The sequence below is a fragment of the Cucurbita pepo genome, chromosome 4 (assembly GCF_057944985.1).
Source record: "Cucurbita pepo subsp. pepo isolate OVF chromosome 4, ASM5794498v1, whole genome shotgun sequence".
Taxonomy (NCBI): domain Eukaryota; kingdom Viridiplantae; phylum Streptophyta; class Magnoliopsida; order Cucurbitales; family Cucurbitaceae; genus Cucurbita; species Cucurbita pepo.
This window is the reverse complement of record NC_141801.1, coordinates 10,374,578-10,391,426: the sequence shown is the minus strand read 5'-3', so window position 1 is coordinate 10,391,426 and position 16,849 is coordinate 10,374,578. Positions and strand designations below refer to the sequence as shown.

Sequence of the window (16,849 nt, the reverse complement as noted above, 5' to 3'; positions counted from 1 at the left end):
AGTCGGGACGTTTAAACCAAAAACCGTCGTCTAATTGCATTCACATTAATCGATTTGGATCAAACAACGAACACACTCATAATCCAGGATGTTATAAGATTTCCAAAAATAAAAAAACAAGAAATCGGTAAGAGTTACACAATGTACCATTCTAACTACAAAAGAACACACTCCATTAGAGAGAAAACTGCCAAGTTATTTTAGCCTTACTCTCTTGGACGGATCAAATGTAGCAACACCAATTGGTAAATATGGAGATCATCAAATCACAAACTAGATGCCACATTGATGGAAAATTCAACATGCATACAGGATTGAGCAACACAGTCGTTACAAATGGAACAAACGCATTACCGAAAAACAGAGCAATATCGAGCGAGATATTGGATCAGTGATCGAACTTTGACGATCAAATGCACGGCCAGTAGAAAAGAAAAGGCAGAAACAATTATTTACAGCGTGATGTGCCGGCGATATACAGTCAAAGAAAGAAGGATGAGAGAAGAAGAAAAATGGCGGCAGAAGCTTTCACCTGTTCTGAGAGTGCATGAGACGCGCCGGAAGTTCGCAACTGCAATTTTACGTGACGGAGGTTGCCGCCCACGGCAATAACTACTTATATACTTTATTATCAAGAAACCTATAAATAATATAATAAATATTATCTAAAATATATAAACTATTTTTAAATTATTTATCATTTTTTTAAATATTCCTAAATTTTATTTACTTTTTATTATACCTTAAAAAAAAATCTCATTTTTTATTCCCTCTCAATTATATTCCAAGAAACACAGGATTCTCTTTTAGGTAGGGGGAGAAGGAAGACTGGAATGTCAATAGTCGTCTATTATTGAATTCACCTGGTAGACCATGAAAGGAGAAGAAGACTGGAATGCCAACAACTGCTGTTATTGAATTCACCCATATCCCATTTTTAGAATGTCCAGTGTCAAAGTCAGTGAGTGGCCAATCTTCCTATAATATAAAACAAATTAAAAAAAAAAAATACATGGACGAGAAAATAGATTTTTTTTTTTTGTTTATTTTTCTCCATATTTATATATTAATAATAACAATCAAATTACAAAAATAAAAATAATATTTGAAACTAATACTTTTATAATAAATCAAGTTTTTTAAATGTAAATTTGTTTTACAAATTTAATATCTCGAAATTGGATGTCTAACCTTTTAAAGAATAGGGTGATGTTTCGAGATCTTCAAATAAAAAAATAAAAAAATAAAAAAAATTTAATTTTGAAATCTAGACGTTTTTATTATAGATATATGAAGGGATAAAAATCAATATAAACAATTTGTTAACAGATAAATATATATATATATTTATTTATTTATTTTTGTGTGGAAGGCCAATAGAGGGAATTGGTAAAAGAGGCCGTTAAGATTGTAATTGAACGTATTAATTGTGCCCTATGATCAAAATTTGGTGAATCAGGCGAGATTTTACTCCCGGAGAAAGAAGAGAACAGAGTTGGAAAATAGAAACAGAGGCTCCGAGGTTTTCCGGCGAACAATTCTGGGGTTTTCTCCCACTCCTCCGCTTCTCCTGCTTTGGCGTTTCGAAGGAAAACCATGGCTTGTGTGTACATACCGGTGCAGAACTCGGAGGAGGAGGTCAGGGTAGCTCTCGATCAACTCCCCAGGGATGCTTCTGACATTCTCGACATACTCAAGGCCGAGCAAGCTCCGTTAGATCTCTGGCTAATCATTGCGGTTTGTTCTACTCTCTAATGTTAAAATGCTATGCGCCTTTATGCTCGATTTCCGTTCCTGTCGTTCGCTTATATTGCTGTCTTATTGATTCGTTTTGGTCTCGGTCTCATTTTAGGATACCTAATTTCGAAATTTTTGAGTAATTGGAGTATGTGTGGATGAATTTGGTGCATTATTATGCTCGTGTCTTTCTAATAATTACTGACCGATGAGGCGGCGGCGACCGAAATTTCTATGTGTGTGTGTGTTCTTTCTATTTTTGCGGATATTTTTGTGTTATGAGCTCTTGGTGGTACAGATATGTATGAGCATTGCCTATTCGAATGTAGCTTTTACTTGCCAAAAGGTTATTCTCGATCATATATAGTCTTCTTGGTCAATATATTGGAGGGTTTATTAACTTCACCTCACCAGGTTTTCTTTGATTTCTTGAATCTGCAGCTTAAGCAACATTATACGCTGTACTCTTTCAGTTTGTTTGTTCCACCAACTACCAATGTGTTGGCTTCAATTCCATAGTTCCCAAGTTTATGATTCTCTTTTCCTGTGGAATATTTGAATTTCTGAGCATATCTTGCATTTCCTAGGATGTATTTAGTTTTAGTTTAAAACTAATGGCATTCTCCTCCTCTGTTTTGTTACGCCTCAAGGATGAGGCTATAATGAGAAAATTGTTACTTTGAGATCAATTATAACTCGACTATCAAACCGAGAAGTTTATTCTTTATAAATATATATTATTTTCTGAGTATATGTTTCTTGCTTTTATCATGTATGATACCCATGTCTGAGTTTCCATTTACCATTCCTTTCACACATTCCAGAGGGAATACTTCAAGCAAGGGAAACTGGAACAGTTCCGCCAAATTCTGGAGGAAGGGTCTAGTCCAGGTATTATTATTAGCTTCTTTTCAAATGTTGGACTTTTTAGATTATTTTTAATTTACTCTCTGAGTAAATTGAATACCTTAATCAGTTGATACTACTTGAACTACTTGAATAGAATAAATAAGCTCACATTAACCCCCCCCCCCCCCCCCCCCCCCCCCCCCCCCCCCCGCCCACACACACACACACACACATAATCTTCCAATCTTAACTCAACTTTTGTAAATTTGTAATTGTTGCAGAAATTGATGAGTATTATGCTGACGTTAGATATGAAAGAATTGCAATCTTAAATGCCTTGGGTGCTTACTACAGCCATCTTGGAAAAATTGAGACAAAACAACGAGAAAAAGAAGAACATTTCATTTTGGCTACACAATATTACAATAAAGCATCAAGAATTGATATGCATGAACCTTCAACTTGGGTTGGAAAAGGTAAACTTTCAAACTACAAATTTTGTGTTAAGTTTAATTTTATAATTAAACACAATTGGTAGTTTTTTGCTATCTGTTTTAAACTGCTTTTGAACTTCCTTTGTTTATGTCTTTTTTATTATTCTTTGAGCATGCTTGGAATTCAAATGCCTGAAATTTCACAGGTCAGCTTTTATTGACCAAAGGGGAAGTAGAACAGGCATTTGCTGCATTCAAAATTGTTTTAGATGGAGATCGTGACAATGTTCCTGCTCTTCTAGGTCAGGTACGAGCAAAATCTTTCACTTGACTCATCAATTAACTGATCTTTGGTAACTTGAGATCATGAGAAAGAAGATGCCGTCTAGATGACAACCTTTTTGACCCTTGATTATAAATGAATTCTTTTACTGCTCCTTGATGTTTGAGTGTTTTTTCAGCGGTACTATTATATAGAGTCCCGTGCAGATGGAATGCATCTGCATGTCTATTTTATCTGATAGTTGGAAGTGGTTGAATGTTAATTGCCTAATATTGTACTGTAATATATCTTATACACCTTTTCAAAGTGCACATTGAATAAGTCTATTCTATCTGTTGTGCCTGATGAGGTTATGTGCTTCACCCTGGTCTCATCAATCTGATGTAGAATTATTATTGTTACAGCATATTTAACAATGTATAGAAACTTAGTTGAGGTCTGAACCAATTATTTAAACAAGACTGAGGGTGGATGTATTGGTTGATGTATTCTTCTCCCCTTAACATCTTCGGTGTATCTGCAGGCATGTGTTGAATTCAACCGTGGACTTTTTTCTGAATCACTAGAGCTATACAAGGTCAGTTACCTTTTCCTGTCTAACAAGTGACCTTTGAATCTGCTTTGTTATCATTTATGCTTGGTGGGGACCAACTTGCTCTCTTCCTTGATTACTTAATTTCATTAAAAGATATAAATGTCTCGAGCCAATTTGGTGATGTCTTTGCACTTGTAACTTGAATTTGCAAACAGAGGGCCTTGCAAGTGTATCCTGATTGCCCTGCTGCTGTGAGACTTGGCATAGGCCTGTGCCGCTATCAATTGAAACAATATGGAAAGGCTAAGCAAGCATTTGAGAGAGTTTTACAGGCTAGTGATATTCGTTTCCAATCATCCATTAAATTTATGCAAACTTACCTGCTTGAAGTTGATGTTGGCTTAATATTTCTTAAGTCTACACTTGCAGTTGGATCCAGAAAACGTGGAGGCTCTTGTTGCTCTGGCAATCATTGATCTGAACACAAATGACGGTAGGTTTCATCATGGTGTTCTTTCCTTCTCATGGAAATTATTTTTGCTAGGTTATATTTGAGTGATTCAATTGTTGTGTCTGTTCACCATGGCAGCTGGTCGAATCAGAAATGGGATGGAAAAGATGCAGAGGGCATTTGAAGTATACCCTTTTTGTGCAATGGCTCTGAATTACTTGGCAAATCACTTTTTCTTTACTGGTCAACACTTTTTGGTGGAGCAATTGACTGAAACTGCGCTTGCCATTACCAACCATGGACCTACAAAATCTCATTCCTTCTACAATCTTGCTCGGTCTTACCATAGCAAGGTATGATAGCTTTCTTGATCTCATGACGTTAAGAAATGGAGAAGAAGATTATTATACTGATGGTAGAATGTCTGTAGGGAGACTATGAGAAAGCTGGCTTGTACTACATGGCATCTGCAAAGGAAGCTAATAAACCTCGCGAGTTTGTATTTCCTTATTATGGCAAGTTTGTTTCCCTATTTTTCCTTCTGCCTTTACCAACAGTTTCTTTTGGGTATGTTTGGATAGTTCTAGTTCAGCAAATGACAAATCATTTTTTCCCCCAACTTTTCCCCCCTCTCCTCTCTCCCTTGCAAGCTCTTAGGTACTTTAACATGCTGCTGCTTTTGAAGCTCTAATATATTAGCTATCTTAACTAATGTTTAAACAAGGGTGCTTTGGCAATAAATTCTCTATTCTTTGAAGTAATAAAAAATACGTTCCATAAACCCTTATTTCTCTATAAATTCTCTTTCAAAAGCTCTAATTCTTAAATTTTCAATTATCTTATTAGTCATAACAATTTAGTTTTTCATGTATAAAAAATTATTTATATTTTTCTATTTTGGGTGCTTTGTGCCCCAGTCCCAAGGGCTTACACTTTTGTAATAATGACCAGGAAGTGTAGTCTTTAGATGACCAACTTCTTACTTTCTTGGAGTGTTTCCTCTTTTTCCCTTGTATTTACTGCATACATACTTATAATATAGTTCAAAGGCATTTCAATGGCATACGATTGTTTGATAAAAGAGCAATTTATTTAAGTGATAACAGCCTTTTCCTATTTTGTTTGATGCTGTTACCATGGCGTTTTGAGGTTGAATTCTAGATTTCAGGTATTTTGTCTCATTGGTATAGGGTTGGGTCAAGTTCAACTGAAGATGGGAGATCTTAGAAGTGCATTGTCAAATTTTGAGAAGGTTTTGGACGTATGTCCGGACAATTGTGATACACTGAAAGTGAGTGAGTTGAAATTAAAAGATATTAGATTCGTGTTTCATTACTTGCATGTCCTTGCTTTTTTTTTTTTCTAGCATTTTTCATTGTTTTGTCTTATTAATTGAGTAACTGGTTTGATGTAGGTACTTGGTCATATTTATGTTCAGCTTGGACAGGCTGACAAGGCCCAGGAGACTTTAAGGAAAGCTACAAAAATTGATCCACGTGATGCACAGGTAGACCTTAAGTTGGTGGAATTGGGAGACTTTATAATGTCTTTATGTTGCAAGTTGGCATCTCCAACTCTTAATGTCGGACTTGTTTATTTGTTCACGGTCCTTAATTGTGCCTTGGTACTAAGGCCTAATTTTATCAATATTACTTTACATAGCTGTGAAACTTAAGACGGTAAATGTTCCCTCAACACTTCTTTTAGTGCCTTGGCATTGACAGATTATTTCTTTCACAAGCTTGTGTTGAGTTTTCACGGTTAGTCATGGTATTTGACTTATGGCCATTGGAGTACTTGTCTTCTTTGAAGTATTAGTAAGTAACAAGTATGATAATCTATCAGCCAAAAGATGATGTCTATAGAAGATTTGGCTCCAACTGACATTAAGCCTGGTACATGTTCAATTAGATTTGTGTATTCTTGATATCAGCAAGCATTCATTTGTGCGAACGCTCAATATTCCATTTTCCTTTAAGATGACCATCTTGAACGTTTTACATTTTGCATTACTTTTTATAGGAGGTCTAGGACAAGCATCCAATTTCTCTGCTTCCTGGTGAAGCAAGTACAATTAAGACATTCATATGCAACCTTCCCCATATTATGGGCTTGCTTCTGTTCAGTTTTCACTACATGTAATGTAATGCAGAATTAAATTGCATTGCAGGCCTTTTTAGATCTTGGAGAATTGTTGATTTCAACTGATGAAGGAGCTGCTTTGGATGCCTTTAAGACTGTAGGGTTTTTTTTTTTGTTTACTTTGCAATTAGATTCTCTATATGATCGGCAATTACTTTCTAGCTAGTTATTTCTTATTGGCATAGTCTAAAATTTGTTTTGACATCGAGTGTTATAACAGGCTAGCAATCTCTTAAAAAAGGGAGGTCAAGAAGTACATATTGAAGTGCTCAACAATCTTGGGGTTCTTCACTTTGAAAGAGAAGAGTTTGAGGTTTGTATGGTCTAATGTTGCAAGTTGGGTTCTTCACTTTGAAAGAGAAGAGTTTGAGTTTATTGATTACATTGAAGTTTATTCTGCGTCAAGTTGTCAAATTTTGTCCTCTTTCTTTTAATTTTCTCATTTCCTATTTTTGTCAGCTTGCTGAAAGAATTTTTAAGGAGGCTTTAGGTGATGGGATTTGGCTAGATTTTATTGATGGTAAAGAGAGATGCCCTACTATTGACGCAAGTGCGTCCGTTCTTCAATACAAGGACATGGAATTATTTTATCGACTGGAGAGGGAAGGTCGTTCAATCGTACTACCATGGAAGAAAGTCACAACTCTATTTAATCTGGCTCGATTGTTAGAGCAGTTGCATAACATTGAAGTTGCAAGTGTACTCTATCGCTTGATTTTGTTTAAAGTAAGTGTTTGTACTTTATTAGTTGCTCTTTGGAGTTCCTTATTGCACTTTGCTTTTAACACCTCTTTCCTTGTGACAGTATCCAGACTATGTAGATGCTTACCTGAGGCTTGCGTCCATTGCAAAAGCTAGAAACTATGTTCAACTAAGCATTGAATTGGTTTGTTAGCTCTTCCACCCGTATTTTTCTATTTATATCTTGAAATCAATCTTGTATTGTCAATAATGTTTTTCTTTCGTAGGTTAATGATGCTCTGAAAGTGAACGAGAAGTGCTCAAATGCCTTGTCTATGCTAGGCGAGCTTGAGTTAAAAAATGATGACTGGGTTAGGGCAAAAGAAACTTTCCGGGCTGCAGGTGAAGCCACTGATGGAAAGGATTCTTATGCGACTCTTTCTTTGGTGGGTTACTTTTCACTGTGCACATTCATTTTAGTTCTTGTGAAGTATTACTATCCTTATTCTAAGGAATGTATTGTTTCTGTATACGTCAAATGAGCGATATTTCTGTAAATCATATTTGCATAACACCTCTTATTTGTTAATTTTCTCCACTATTATCTGTATCTACCATTCAAACATCGTTTTTATTTTCTTTAATTTTTCTTTTAACCTTGGCCAGGGAAACTGGAACTACTTTGCTGCACTTCGAAATGAGAAAAGAAATCCCAAGTTGGAGGCTACCCATTTGGAAAAATCTAAAGAACTATATACAAGGGTATGTTTTCAGTTTTCTTTCTTTTCTCTTATCCTCCCTATCTCGCTCTTCATTTTGTTAATTAGGTTCTATTGATTGCTTCAATATCCACACATGGTCAAACGTTTCTACTGGCATTCAGATTAAATTCAAGTAATTTTGGTCTGTCAAAGTTGATGGAATGAAGTTCATGTATCTTTTATCATATACTGCAATGTTTTTGATTAAAAGACTCATTTAATGCACTTGTTTAAATGGATGATGATGAATGTATTATTTTCTATTAAAAATAGCGTGTGCAATATTATATTAAAAAGATCTTAAAAATGTTCTTTTTGTATGAGTTTTTTGATGCCCTAATTTTAATGGATAAAGAAGTTAAACTACTTCATAAATTAATGTTGATTATTCAGTAGGCATCTCGTATTCAGTGGCCTATGTTCAATCTTCTGGGTTTTCTTCATTGTAAATTGTGGAAATTGTCTTTAATCTTGCAGTTTAATGGTTGGTATTTGTTTTTAATTGAGCAGGTTCTGGTACAACATCCTGCTAATTTGTATGCCGCTAATGGAGCTGGGGTCATCCTGGCTGAAAAAGGTCAATTTGATGTTTCGAAAGATATTTTTACACAAGTGAGCACTTGTATTCTTTTAAAACCTGTATCTTGTAGAATTATGGTTATTTGCACCTTTTGCTAACTTTCAGTTGTTGTAGGTTCAAGAAGCTGCAAGTGGGAACATTTTTGTCCAGATGCCAGATGTGTGGATCAATTTGGCACATGTCTATTTTGCTCAAGGAAACTTTTCACTAGCTGTGAAAATGGTATATACTTATATCTTGTTCGCTGAAAAATTATAGGTGTCCTCATCTTACTAACAAAAAGTTCTTTTCATTATTGCATCCATGAATTAATGCCAATTGTTATCTTGCAGTATCAAAATTGCTTGCGGAAGTTTTATTACAATACAGATTATCAAATTCTTCTCTATCTAGCTCGTACATTTTATGAAGCTGAACAGTGGCAAGACTGCAAAAAGACCCTACTGAGAGCTATCCACTTGGCACCCTCAAATTATACTTTAAGATTTGATGCTGGTGTAGCAATGCAGAAGTTTTCAGCTTCAACACTACAAAAGACAAAAAGGACAGCAGATGAGGTTGTTTCTCGATACTTTTGGCCTAAATATTTATTGCTGTTAAATATCTGTGGAGACATTTCTTCATTTCTATAAGGTCTGAAGTCATTAATAAGTCAACCCTGGATTGCTCATCATTCCCTCAAGTTTTGGCATATTAGTTTAAATTACTATCAGTTTGATGAAAAAACAGATGTTTCAAGATGTCATAATGGAGTTGGCTCATTCTTCTTTTTAGTACTGTTAGTACTTCTCCATTTTTCATTTTTTTTTTTGGACGTGGACAGGACAGTCCAGAAACATTTTCTTTTATAAGACATGAGAAAATATTTCATCAATGCCTATAGGGCTAGAGCGGGGAATAAGACATTCCTAGCTTTAATATTCTGAGACTGGACTTGATCTGAATTTACTCTGAAGCTTTGTGAATCTGAATAATCAATTTATTACCTGTTAGTTTCTTCAAACTTGATGATGAAAACAATCCGTCCATAGCTATCCAAAAGAAAGGAATCAACACTCAGAAAGATGATCAAACGTTCTGGTCTTATCAGCAGTCAGATATTAGGATTTGTTATACTTCAACCAAACATTATGATTTGTTTTACTTCAATGTAAAGATGGCGATACCTGTTAGGGAACAGGATTTTAACCCTGGTTTTCTGCATAATCATCCTTGGTCAATTTTTGGGTTGGCATATCATTTATTTAGCTCCTAGCGTCTCAGGTATAATTGAGTTGTAAAACCATGGAAATTATGAATTTATCTATAATAACCTTTAGATCACAAATTAAATCACTCCATTATGCTTTTTCAATCTTTTACCCCACGTCTCCTCTTTTGCATGGCTATTGCATTAATTGTTTTTTGCCCCAATGAAATCTATTAGGTGCGTTCAACAGTAGTGGAGCTGGAAAATGCTGTTCGTGTTTTTAGTCAGTTATCTGCTGCCTCCAACCTCCACTTTCATGGGTTTGATGAGAAGAAGATTGATACTCATGTGTGTTACTGCAAGCACTTGCTGGAAGCTGCTGGAGTTCACCTCAAAGCAGCAGAACATGAAGAGCAGCAGATCCGTCAAAGACAAGAACTAGCACGACAAGTTGCATTTGCCGAGGATGCCCGTCGAAAAGCAGACGAACAAAGGAAATTTCAAGTACAGAGTTGTTTTTTATCATTATTATATTTAACCTTTTTTCAAAAAAGAGAATTAGTTATAGTGAGTGATGAATTTTTTTCTGATATTATTTGCTAAAACAGCTGGAGAGGAGAAAACTGGAAGATGAGGAAAAGCGGATGATGCAACAGGAGCAGCATTTTAAACGTGTGAAGGTAATTATTTTGAATTATATTGTTTCTGTGAGTATTTCAATTATAATGTCGCAGAACTTTAGAATTGTGGAACACGTGAAGAGAAATTAAAAAGGCATGCATTTCGAGCACCTGCATTCTATTGGTAATGGAGGGTATTGAAGGAATTTTGTTCAGACACTCGTCATTTATTTACTTATCATGTCAGAGTAGGATTTATGGTTTCATACAAAGTTAAGTGATTTAGAGGGGAAGGTGAAACATTTTATCTTTTCTAGTGTGTAATATTTTAGAGAAATCCCCTTTATTCATTAGAGCAGGGTTTTAAGCTTGAGTTTGCGTATGCACTTTAGTGGTGCTGAGTAATGCACACTTTCTGTTAATAGAAGTTGATGTCGTGTCTGTTGCATGCTATTTGGATGACTATCTTTTACTTGATACCTCGAGTAGCTCATTTAATTTTCCTCCAGGAGCAATGGAAGAGCACCACACCTGCTAAACGAAGAGAAAGGTCAGAGATTGATGACGATGAAGCTGGTAATAGTGAGAAGAGGAGAAGGAAAGGTGGAAAGAGGAGAAAGAAAGACAGGAAGGGGAAATCGCATTATGAGACAGAGGAGGCTGATAATGATATGATGGATGATCAAGAACTAGACAATGAGGATAATAACATAAGTTATAGGGAGTCCCACAGCCAAATGAATGATCAGGACGATGATGTAGAAGGGAATGATCAGGATGCTCTTGCTGAAGCTGGGCTTGAAGATTCTGATGCTGAGGATGAAGCGGTAATATCTTTTTACTACCTCGATATTATCTTTGAGACAAGATTGGCATCTCTGGTCTGAACTCAAGTAGATTCTCTTGATACTGCCTCTTGCTATAAATTATTGCATCTAATTTTGAGTCTACGACGTGTTCATTTTAATGAAGTATTTGAATCTCTACGAGTCTCTTCATGATCATGATTTAGAGTCAATTTACTCCGTTCACCTGTCCTTTCTAAATCTATTGGTCGGCTATTGTTAAGGTTGAATTACTAATCAGTGTAACTGTCATTCTCTATTCTTCCAAAGTGGTTTTTCTTTTTGTATATTATACACCTTTTTGGGTATTTTGTTGGATTAGTTTGGGTCATTTAGTTAATTTTTGGTCTTTGAAGTTGCAGGGTGTACCTTCATCCAATGCAGGCCGACGAAGGGCCACATGGTCGGAATCGGAAGACGATGAGCCTATGCACACGCAGGGAAAGTCCAGACTTGAAAGAGAAAACTCCGCTGGACTAGAGGGTAGTGATGGAGAAATCAAATGAGATGGCAGTAATCCAAACAATATGTGCCTTTATTAACTCTCGAACTTGGTTCGGCAAAGATATTCAAATCGGGTTCTACCACCAACTTCCCTCAAGTTAAGGTGAAATGCAGCAGCTTGACGGATTATTACCACACCTACATTGGCTGCTTCTGTTGCCCAGTGTCCCGAGGCATCAATGTCTTACCTAAACTTTTAATGATATTACGGCCAGAAGAAGAGTAAATTTTAGAATGTTTTTCTCTTTATCATCTGATAGGCTCTCAACATAGTAAAATTTGTTTTGTATTCATATGGTTAGAGGTTCTATTAGAACTGCAATTTAGAGAGTCGGACTGATAAATTGCTTCAGGGATTAATACATTATTAGAATAATGAAACTGTATTTTCACTTTTATCATGTAAAATTTACCGGTGATTAATTAGAAGAATAGATGGATTTTCATTTTGTGCAACAGGATATTAAAGATTTTCGAAGGTTGTCTCCCAACTTGATCTTTATTTATTGCTAATAAATGCAACTGAAGCCAATCTTTATCCCTAATGTTGGAATCTTCAGGGACGCGTTGTTTTATGTGCCGACAACACCCATTCTGCTGCAACTCTGGATTTTCATTATATCGATGACAGGTCAGTGGAAGAATTGATGAGCATTGTCTACTTTTTCTTGCAATGCTTTACAAAATATATTTTGTTTAAATATGGAAACGTTCCTATTTGTGTGTCAACCATTGATGATGGGCAGTAAAACTATTGATGTTGAAAGTTACAACTGTTATCATTTTGGCATCTTTATTTTTCCTCTTTCTAACCAGCAGATTGTCTTTTTTTTTCCCTCTATATGGAAAATAGTAATTGCTGGAAAAGGTGGAACAAATGAAGTTGAAGGTTGAGGAAGAAGTTGGGGGAAGTTGAACTTGATATCATCTTCCCTTCAATTGATTTAATCAGGTAGACTGATTTTTTTTAGTATACAAAAGGTTGAAATAGCGTACTTTAAATGTGCATATTGATCCATTCCGTCCAAATCAGTGGAAGTAGATTTGATTTCCATGCCTATGCAGTGTCCAAGGGATCAAAACCCTTCAAGTAAGAAATGATGTAGAAAAGTCTACACTAGAATAAAAAACGATGGAACATTCGTTTAATAAACAACCCATGGCCCAATTGAACCCCACCCTACATAAGAAAAAAGATGGGATGAAGCTCAGCCGAAAGTACATCCTAGGAAACCAAATAAAATTCAATAAGGAACAACTGGGGTCACCCTGGAGATCAGGCACAGGAACAAACCAACTTTGGAGAAAAGGAAAAAAAAAAGAAAAAGGGAGTTCGGGGCCAGGTTTCATTATGGGTTGTTGAATCCGAAAATGGGGAAGTCGTTGGAAGTGGTGGGAATCGAAGTTGAGGGCCGAATGGTGGAAACTGAGCCAGTATTTGATGATTTATCTTCGAAATCAAGCCGTGATCCTCTCTCTTTTGGAGGCCATTCATCGAAGAATCGATGAACTGTCTTCTGTGATTCATCTCTCTTTTGTTGCTTCAAAGGGTCTGTGAGGCTCTGGTGAAGCTGATAGCAGGACTGATCATTCTGCAAAGAAGAGCAGTTGTTCTGTTTTGGGTATAGAGAAGAACAACTCATCGTTAGTGGTGTCAGTTGCAGAGAATCGGCTCTTGCAGCACTTTCAGATGGTTCTTGTGAGAAGAAGGCATACTCATCTACTTTCTCTTTTAGCCCATAAGTATCCCTACTTCTTCTTGTTAATAACAGAAGATGGACAAAAGTCAGAATCTCAATACTAAATATTAATCTTCAACTCCAAAGAGAGTAGAATAATCTACAAACCTGTAATCTGGGTTTCTGTCCGAGTAAGAACCAGATTCCAGAAGCAAGAGGGTATTAGTGTCTTGGGGTGATAGGCCATTCCCATTAGAAGTTGAAGATATTTGATGAGCGGGGAAGGGCCGATAGGAGAGTAAGGATGAATTGTTGGTTAGGGAAGAAAACGCTGGATTTGAAAGGCGGTTAATATCATTTGTTGCTGTCGTTTTCAAAACATCCACAGGCTTTCTTGAACGATTTTTGCCTCTATGCATGTGCCTCTCACAGTACTTCGAATCTGGATACGCCTCTTTTGAGCATCTCCACTTTTTCCCATCAGTTCTTCTGCACCTCCCTGGTTCTGGGTCTATCTTCCTCCCTAAACTCATTTGCAAATAGTTCCACCCTACTGCATGAAACAGAAACATTTCTGAGAGACAAAGAGAGAGAATGGGAGAGGGAGATAGAGAGATATTTATTTACCATGTTGAGGATGGTGGGGGAAAAGCTTAGAAGTGAAAGGAGAGTCCAAGGTACTTCTTTTAATACTGAAGAGGAGATCAGGAGGTATAGGAATGCCGGAAACCATGTATTTGAAGATGAGAGCTTGATGTTCAAGCTCCTGCCACTGAGCTGAGGTGAAGGGAAACATACTTCTGGTGCACATACTTGAAATAGATAAAAATAAGTCTATTTATCAGTTGAGAGAAACAACAAAGAACTTCAAATCGCAAGCAAGACAGAGCTCCAGGGAGATGATAAAAAACCAGGTCAGGGAGTGGGAGGCTCCTCTGTTTAGATTATTACTAGAGCCCTCTGAGTATCGTGTATGCCCTGAACTGTATATTTATTTCAGAGACCATTTGGGTTGCAGAGTCTTCAGCAATTGATAAACTAATGGTTCTGATTATGGTGTTGCATGCCCACCTCTCCCTCTCTCTTCTTGCCTGTTCAAGTGTTCATATTATGACTGCATCTTTCTGTAACTTCTGGTTGAGGAGGGAAACTGGCCTTTTTTTTGCAGCTCTTGTCTCTGACATCTCTACAGAAACCCACAAACGAAAGCAAGGGGAAATAAATAGCAGTGTAAATACAGATTTAAGAGAATTTATTATAAAATGTGACACAAAAGAGTTGGTGTCAGAAGCCAATGCCTGAGAAGAAGAAATTTTTTTGTTTGTTTGTACGGTACGAGCTTTTACTGTCTGCTTCCAACTCTTTTACTTTTCCTCAGGATTTTGCAGACTTCCTCCCGGCAACCCCCACTTACCCATTTGGCCTTTTTGCAATTTCAAAAATTGTAAAAAATGAGCGATTCAGCAGCTCAGGAAGAAGGGGGTCTTTTAAGTTCTGATCAAAACAGAAAATACACCCCTCTTTTTATCCTTTTCCTTCTGAGTTTCAGGCTGATACTGAAATTGCTTTGTTTTATTTCCCAACTGCTTGCTTTGCTGTGCTCTGTGCCTTCCACTTTACAGTTTACTACAGAAGTATTTTACCTTTTGGCTTGCTGCTCTTCTAATCTCTTTAACTCTACTGCTCAGTTCTTTATACATCTCTCTTTAGTTTTCTATTAGCTGATTAGGGATTGATTCTTATAACACTTTAGAAGAGTAGTTTTGGATCGTTAAAGGAAAAGAGTAGAAACATGTATGTATGTGACCTGTGCTTTGGTTGGTACTGTTTAGAAGATTTGTAGAAGTGAATGCCATAGCTGGGGAAGCTGGGGAGGCGAGTTTTTTAAGCGGTGAGTCGAACAACATTGTAGTAGTAGGAGCTCGAACTTACCTTCTTGGTCTAATATCATGTTAAATTACCCGAAACCTTATTCGATACTCTTAGATTAGGATGAATTAGAATCATAAATTTGAGGTGGAAGGTTGGGTTGAGAAATGGGAGGCAAGGAGTGGATTTGGATAGATTTGGGTTTTGTTTGGAAGAAAGTTAAATGTGTTCGGATGGTTGTGTTCCAGGTTTGGCATTTGTTGAGAGAGATGGTGCTCCAGCTCAGTTGTTGTTTGAATCTGAATGAATGGCTGATTCAACCACATGCATAGCTTTTCAGGTACAAACAAAGGGACCCCTCTCGAAAAACTTTGACAGGCTTACTTTTCCTGTTAAAAATAACTTCCCTTTTTCTATTTTACTTTTTCATCTTTCTTTGTTGGATTACTTGCATTATATCTCTGAAAAAATTTATAAAAACTACCTTTTTTGTGGTTACAATTTGGTTTAGATTGTATTTGAATTCCTAAGTTTTTTCAATCTCGTGTCGGTTTATTCTTTATGAACTAATGTTTATTTGCAGTCTCCATTTCGTACATGATGGTCTCAATGTATTATTATTATTTTATTTTATTTTTTTTGTGATTACGTGGTGCAATTTATTTTCTTTTTGTTATTTTGATTCTGATTCCGTCTACATTTTTGTCATATATGTTTTTGGAGATATTAACTCAATCGTAGAGTATTCAGCCATTTTTATGAACTAATGGATTCTTCTATACTATTGGTAAAGTTTGTAAGACTATGATTGATTCGGAAAGAAACAAATGTAAAAAAATGTCTATTTGATAATCATTAATTATTTGAAATAGATGATCTAGATTAATTTATTTATGTAAGTAATGTTTTTTAAATGGAAGTGAATGGAAAGTATAAATTAATACTCTTATATAAGAGTCGAGGTTTAAATTGATACAATTATTAGTTATTTTTTTTTTTTAATACAACACATGAAGTTTAGGTGTATGAATTAATTTTCACCACCTAAGCTTTTAAATTTGTATCAACTCCTTTTCAAAATTGTATCGTAGGCCTAATTTAAAAGTTTCATTGACATTTGCTTAAAGAAAAAGACGTTGATGTGATGACGATATTAATTAACATAACGTTGGATGACAATAAATTTTTTAATAACTATCAATAACATGGACCTTGATGATCCATAAAAGTATAAATGACGACATTTAACATTTTTTTTCATAGATTGTGAGTATTTTTGAAACTTTTAAAAGTTTAGTAATATTATTTAAAGGAAACTTTGACGTTTTTCATACAAAACTTAACATGAAAAGTAGAGTATTTCTTCAATATTTTTTTGAAAGACGAGAAACATTTTAAAATTAAAGGTTTAAATTTCTGAACTTTTTATAATTGATCTGTTCGGTTTATACGATGAATCATTTTTTAAATGGTAATTTTAAAATTAAAGGTCTAAATTGAATGATTTATGAAAGTTTAAAAGTTTATTTGATATAATTATAAATTTGCATAAATTCATGTTTTTTAAGATAATAATCGAGAATGTAAATTGAAAAAAAAAAAAAAAGTATAAATTGATTTTTGTAACCTTAATTCATTTTCAGACCCTAGCTTTGACTTGGATCCACCAACCTACTCAATCAAGCTTCAT

The 16,849-nt window shown here is 35.6% G+C and overlaps 2 protein-coding genes across 4 annotated transcripts; one reads left to right on the top strand and one right to left on the bottom strand.

Moving 5' to 3' along the window:
* Positions 1-1,424: 1,424 nt before the first annotated feature.
* Positions 1,425-12,067, top strand: LOC111792657 (protein CTR9 homolog). Of its 2 annotated transcripts, none has more exons than XM_087123317.1 (24): positions 1,425-1,737; positions 2,562-2,628; positions 2,868-3,062; positions 3,227-3,327; positions 3,827-3,880; positions 4,054-4,170; positions 4,268-4,331; positions 4,428-4,642; positions 4,720-4,804; positions 5,480-5,580; positions 5,704-5,796; positions 6,460-6,528; positions 6,652-6,744; positions 6,891-7,157; positions 7,237-7,317; positions 7,400-7,558; positions 7,779-7,874; positions 8,384-8,485; positions 8,568-8,675; positions 8,786-9,010; positions 9,880-10,146; positions 10,251-10,322; positions 10,772-11,089; positions 11,464-12,067. In XM_087123317.1, the coding sequence occupies exons 1-24, from the start codon at positions 1,597-1,599 to the stop codon at positions 11,611-11,613; spliced, it is 3,240 nt and encodes a 1,079-aa protein (XP_086979443.1). In that variant the 5' UTR covers positions 1,425-1,596; the 3' UTR covers positions 11,614-12,067. The 2 variants fall into 2 exon arrangements, with proteins under 2 accessions (XP_086979443.1, XP_086979444.1); XM_087123318.1 differs by having other exon boundaries at positions 1,426-1,737; positions 11,470-12,067.
* A 567-nt stretch (positions 12,068-12,634) lies between these two features.
* Positions 12,635-14,101, bottom strand: LOC111792658 (growth-regulating factor 4). Of its 2 annotated transcripts, none has more exons than XM_023674206.2 (3): positions 13,918-14,101; positions 13,459-13,843; positions 12,635-13,369 (listed from the first exon to the last, which is right to left on the bottom strand). In XM_023674206.2, exons 1-3 carry the CDS (start codon positions 14,099-14,101, stop codon positions 12,961-12,963), a joined length of 978 nt encoding a protein of 325 aa, XP_023529974.1. In that variant the 3' UTR covers positions 12,635-12,960. The 2 variants fall into 2 exon arrangements, with proteins under 2 accessions (XP_023529974.1, XP_023529975.1); XM_023674207.2 differs by having other exon boundaries at positions 12,635-13,366.
* Between the last annotated feature and the right edge of the window lie 2,748 nt (positions 14,102-16,849).

Coding starts and splice junctions, on each gene's coding strand:
- LOC111792657 (XM_087123317.1), top strand. CDS start 1,597: ATGGCTTGTGTGTACATACCGGTGCAGAACTCGGAGGAGGAGGTCAGG. Junction 2,629..2,867: donor GGAGGAAGGGTCTAGTCCAG/GTATTATTATTA, acceptor TAATTGTTGCAG/AAATTGATGAGTATTATGCT. Junction 8,676..8,785: donor TTTCACTAGCTGTGAAAATG/GTATATACTTAT, acceptor GTTATCTTGCAG/TATCAAAATTGCTTGCGGAA.
- LOC111792658 (XM_023674206.2), bottom strand. CDS start 14,101: ATGTGCACCAGAAGTATGTTTCCCTTCACCTCAGCTCAGTGGCAGGAG. Junction 13,844..13,917: donor CCCCCACCATCCTCAACATG/GTAAATAAATAT, acceptor TGTTTCATGCAG/TAGGGTGGAACTATTTGCAA. Junction 13,370..13,458: donor GACAGAAACCCAGATTACAG/GTTTGTAGATTA, acceptor GTTATTAACAAG/AAGAAGTAGGGATACTTATG.